The following is a 6,013-nucleotide window of genomic DNA, read 5'->3' as shown; positions in this document are numbered from 1 at the left end:
AGTAGATTTATTAAACATAGTCATTAAACTCAAGGAATTTTGCCAGTTTGCTTTTGTAGATATTGAAATAGTTTTTAACAATAGACTTTCAAGTGCAATATAGAGCGCAATTTCGCGTCTAGGTGTTGATAATGCGCTCATTAGCTTTATTAGTCAGCTGCTATAGTTGCCTGTCTTTGCGAAATACTAATGCACGCTCTCCTTTCCTCTGGAACTTAGCGGTGAACGAACTATTGCTAACACTGAGATCAGGGGATTACAAAACTTTTACTTACGTGGATGATATTACGTTAATAGTTTCCGGAAAAAATGCCATCAATCTATGGAATATTTTGCAAAATGGTCTTAATATTCTAAGTAAATAGACACAAAAATATGCCGTTGGGGTTTACCGCGACAAATCCGAAATCGTAGTTTTCACCAAAAAAACATACTGTCCCCAAGATTTCTCCACCCTCTCTAGTTTTCATCAAAAAACATACGGTTTCTAATTGTATTTGAAAATAATTGATATCAATTTCTAATGTGAATCTGTTTTTAGAGTGTAATTAAACAGTTATATGTAAAATTATTAAAGAGTTAAAATTATATATAGGTTAGGTTTCAATTTCTATCTATTGAAATGTAGCGCATTTAAACCTACAATGCATTGTGATAATTAACATACATACCTGTACTCACACCTATGATTTTTGTTTAATTCAAGGTTTGCAATTAAATTTAATATACTTTTTTTTTAATCTTATAGTTACCAAGAATGTTAATGTTGCAATATAGTAAGCATGGAGAGTGCATACTCAAAGAAATTGGTGCAGCATTTAGAGGCGAACATCCTGCCGACCTGACCATCGTTTGTGAGAACAAAGTGAAACTGCATGCGCATAAATTAGTTCTTGCAGCAGCAAGTCCATTGATAAGGTAATCAACATTTACATATATATAGACATATATCAGACACACTGAAAATTCCTTAACTAAAACTAAAAAGATAATATAATAGAATTTATTCAAAGTATACTTTTGTTTTGCTTTAAAAGTGTTTTTGCTCGACTATTTAGTTTAATTGTTCTACCTAATTCAAATTTTTTTTCTGTAATTTTATAATAAAAATTTTTTAGATTAGATTCTTTAAGGTTAATTTTAATGCTACGTATAGATCAATTTATTTTAAGCGATAATATTACAATAGGTATTTTTTCAAAGAAGGAAATGTAACATCGAAACAATAATAATCAGTAAAATCGATTCTTGAACAGATTAATTGCAGCGAACTAATGTAAACAGTGAACACATTATAGTTTTTTAGTGTAGTAACTAAGCGTTAGCGTTAGTGCAACGAACAGCAGCATTGAGGATACCTTTAATGTATCATGCTGTGTCTGAAGCAGGAGTTGCTGGTGATTAGTGACAATGTACGTATTGATCTCCAGACTCAAAAGCGAATAGCCAGGCAGTCGGGGTATAGCAGTATAGCACCAGTATAGCAGAAACGTTGGAACTCTGATAACTGTGGACGATGGATAGACTCAAGGCTCATCCTAGAGCTGAAAAACTGGCTAGCAAGCATCTTGGGGAGGTCAACTACTATCTTACTCAGTTCTGTCTGGACACGGATATTTCAACAACTACAAGTTTACAAATTCAAGTACTTGTTGGGTACCCAAAAAAGAAGTGCTAGCCACGAAAGTTAGTGTTTTTTCTCCAAGGTCGGTGGAAGAAAAAATTATGTCTTTTGCTCTTACCATATACTATGATTGTTTCGATATTACATTTCCTGTTGGCTGTTCTTAAAAGTTGTGCTAATGTGTGCTCTAATAAACTGTAAAAAGCAATATATTTTTAAAATGCATTTCTAAGGTTAACTTTGAAATACTTAGAATATAATAGAAATTAGTAAGAATACAGACTCACAATAAAGCAGAATACTGCGGCATTCCACTTGTACTTCAGTGGTACCAGCTAAAAAGAAACGATTAGCCTTTTGATTGATGGCCAGAATGCATTTCATAGAGTTGTTCCTAATTAAGACGAAGACAAGAACTACCGATATAATACCAAATTCTTGATTCAGAGCAAAGCCGTGCAATCACAAAGAATGTTACCAATATTCTCATGGACTTCCAAAAGGACACGTTATCCGGTCACATTCTATGAGGTTAAACAACCACAGCTCTCTTCTGCTGAGGAAGGGAGCGCACAACTCTTTCTAAGGGAGTGCACACATCAATTTATCCGTATCCTACCGGTTATTTAAGTTCGAAATAGTTGAAATGAGTAATTACAAATAATACTTATTTGAAATATTTTATAATCGGATTTTTAATTCAATTTTAAAAATTAATTAATTAAATTAATTATTATTGTAATTATATTATTGTTAATTATTATTAACAATATTATTATTATTAACAGTAATTATTATTATTGTTAATATTATTATTAGATTAATAATACTTAAAATAAAAAGTATTGGTGGTTTAATAGGCTAGAGATCTAATGTAATACAATTAAGCAACATATTTACGCGTTAACTCTACAATTAGACCTAGTCAATCATCTGATTTCATTAGTTTTATTAAGCTAACTGTGTTCATTATAATATTATTTATTACAACTTATTATTATAAATAATTGGCGCTGTTATTCATCTTTTTAACAAGATGAGTTCAATTAATATATGATATAATACTATATTATTAAGTCTGTACTTTATAATTCCTATAAAATTTAAGTGCTTTTACAGTTATAGATACATCTGTAAACAGACTATTAATTTTTTTTTTATATACTATATTTTGTTATATAGAATTAATCGTTTTTTATTTTGACTAATTCCAGAATGTTATTGGAAGATACGCAATTACCCGATTGCACAACAACAGTATACTTTCCTGATGTTAATGCAACATATTTTAAGTTTCTCTTAGATTTCTTGTATTCCGGACAAACTTGCATTACATCCCGCGATGTAAATTATTTACACGATTTACTTTTGTTACTCCAAATAAAGTCCGATAATTGGAAAACAACGGATTCTACAATTATTAATAATAAATGCAATAACTTACGTGAACGTTTTGGCTCCGATACTGTAAAAAGTGGACAGACCAGTAACAGTTCGAGTTTAGAACATTCCTTGAAAGCTGAAAATGATAATAGCAATGATGCAAAACAATCTTCCGAAGGTTTTGGAAATTTAGATGAACAACAGGATAACAATGAGTACTTAGAAAAAGACCAAGATAGCAAAGATTTACGCAATGATATATTGATGTTTAAGCATGAAAATTTAACAGATTTCCAAGCAAATGGAATACGAAATGGATCTGCACCTCTTAATCCTGTAAATTTATCTTTAGATTTAAGAACAAAACATGAAAATGATGATTCCGATACAAAATGTTCAGAAAAGCAAACCAGAAATTCAGATATATATTCGCTGCATGGTAGTGATAGTATAAAGCGAAAAACTTTTTATTTCGAATCAAATAAAGAAGTATTACAAGGTCTGGCCGATCATTCGGAACTAAATAATTCACCTGATAATTATGTTGTAACTCCGCATAGAAAACGACGACCTGGTTTTCATAATTCTCCAAATCATAATCAACCGTTTGCTTCATGTCAACCTAATTTGTTAGATGATCTGCGCTCATCCAAATCTTCGTCTTATGTATCAGAAAAAAATTTATCATCTTACGAGGATGATATACAAAATCCTGTCGAACTTTTAGCCAATCGTAAAATCCTGCAAAACCATATACCGAGACCACAGAGCCCTGAAACATCATTACATATAACACCGGAATTCGTATATCAATGGCAATCAAAACAAAATTCATCTATGTCGACATTATCTGGCTTACAAACAGGATTAACAAGTATATCACACATAAACCTAAATTTAGATTCATTGAATCGTGATAATCCGGGACCAGGAAAAGATATATCAACGAACAATGCTAATATGTGTAATATGCATAATACAGTTCGAGAATATCGTTGCGAATATTGCGGAAAACAATTTGGCATGTCATGGAACTTAAAAACTCATCTGAGAGTTCATACAGGTGAGAAGCCTTTTGCATGCCGCCTCTGTGTAGCGATGTTCAAACAGAAAGCTCATCTTCTAAAACATCTCTGTTCCGTGCATAGGAATGTAATAACCACAACAAATGGTTCAGAATCAACAAGCAGATATAGTTGCTGTTTTTGTTCCATGTCCTTTAAAAGTGTTCAAGAATTAGTGCGACATTTATCTGGTCACCATAACAATTTGCTTCTTACTAAGAATCTGCGTGAATAATATTTCCAATATATTAAATACAAACAAATTAATAGTATATACTTGTGTATATAAGTATCAGTAAAGTTTTTAACAACTGTTGCTGTATGTAAATTAAAAACACAAATAAAAATGAAAAAAAGGAAAAGTAAAGGAACTCAAAAAAAAGCAGTGAACCTGAAATTCTACTTATGCTGAATAATATATACATACAACATACAAAGTGACCTGAATGTTTTATTATATAAATTTTTTAGTAATATATCACTTTTTATATTTCAATAATTTTATTAATAAATTGTAATTAGTTTATTTTATATATATGTAAAAAAACATATCTTCCAATATTTTTTAAAATTAATATGTATTGTGTTAATAGACACTGAAGAGGTTTGTTTATAAACACAGAAGAAAAAATAAAAATAATTTCATTCGTAAGCTAAATATAATACATATTTATATATTATTTTTTATTTACATTAGTTAATCAACTTTAATAAATAATATTTAAGTCACACAGAGTTATAATGAAAACAACGGTTAGCCTAGCTCACCTCTCTCTGGCAACTATAGGGGCATTCGCTCTTCGATTGGAGATATCTATTGCCATACCTATTCAGCCATATACCTTCTCATTCTTGTGTGTCATAACATGCAAGAGCGTCAGAAAGTTAAGTAAAAACGGCATAGTAACATCAATGCAATACAGAAATTTCTCAAAATAATTTACTCAAGTAATTAAGTCAGATATTTAAAAATGTCCTTATTTACAAAATGATCTTGCGGATATTTTTGTTTTGATGAAATACAGTTCAAAAAAAAAGTGTTCTAGTATTAAGTAAATTTAAGCATATGATTTTTATCAATTACAAAGTGAACTGGTAGAAACTGCCTATTTGTATTTGTAGTAATTAGTGCCAGTCAATATCACTAAACTTGGAAAAGAAATAAACAAACAGCCAAAGTGCCAGCTAAACGCAAAAATTTAAAAAACTACAAAAAAAAAGAGTTAGAAGTATTAAAAAAACCGTGCAAACAATTTTAAAAGATATAAGGGGTACCTTTAAAAGGGTTATTCACACTGTCTTGCAAACTTATTGCAAGGTGCACAAAATGCAAAGATTGCGCGAGCCTGCAATGGACAACAACAAAATACACCACACAGTTTCTTACAATTTTGCTTTACCCAAACCCATGTATAATACGCTGGCAACAAAACAAAAAAGGAAAAAAATAAAACATTAATTAATTATTAACATTAATGATTAATATTAAGTTAATCTATGAAAACACTAACTAATGCATCTACGTACTAAAGCTAAAGTTGGTACACATTTCGTATAGGAGAGATTATAATCAGTGGCGTAACTACAGGGAAGCGACTGGAAGCAACGCTTTCGGGCCCCCGAACATAGGGGGCCCCACTATAAATTTATGCATTCATTATTAACATTAAAGAAACTACCAAAACTAGACAATTTTCTTAAAATAAATGAAAACAAAACTGAAGGAATAAACGATTTAAATGATGCCTTTGTTAATTGTGATACACAGAATAAATTGACACATTGTTCAGATACTGAAACAGACTTCAAACAGACGATACGAAAATCTTCACAAGCCTAATATACCTTTTTTACATTTTTTCGTGTAAAGGGTATAAAAAGATAGTAGGAGCTCCTTAATTATAATTCGCTTATGGGCCTAAAAAATTTAGTTACGCCACTG

At 30.6% G+C, this 6,013-nt stretch overlaps 1 protein-coding gene across 1 annotated transcript; it reads left to right on the top strand.

Moving 5' to 3' along the window:
• Window positions 1–735: 735 nt before the first annotated feature.
• On the top strand, window positions 736–4,534 carry LOC119684042 (transcription factor Ken-like). The gene is made up of 2 exons (XM_038097982.1): window positions 736–918; window positions 2,839–4,534. Exons 1-2 carry the CDS (start codon window positions 758–760, stop codon window positions 4,304–4,306), a joined length of 1,629 nt encoding a protein of 542 aa, XP_037953910.1. The 5' UTR covers window positions 736–757; the 3' UTR covers window positions 4,307–4,534.
• Window positions 4,535–6,013: the final 1,479 nt, after the last annotated feature.

Source organism: Teleopsis dalmanni, chromosome 2 (assembly GCF_002237135.1).
Source record: "Teleopsis dalmanni isolate 2A chromosome 2, ASM223713v2, whole genome shotgun sequence".
NCBI lineage: Eukaryota > Metazoa > Arthropoda > Insecta > Diptera > Diopsidae > Teleopsis > Teleopsis dalmanni.
Note: the sequence above shows the minus strand (reverse complement) of the source record. Positions and strands in the feature narration are given on the sequence as shown.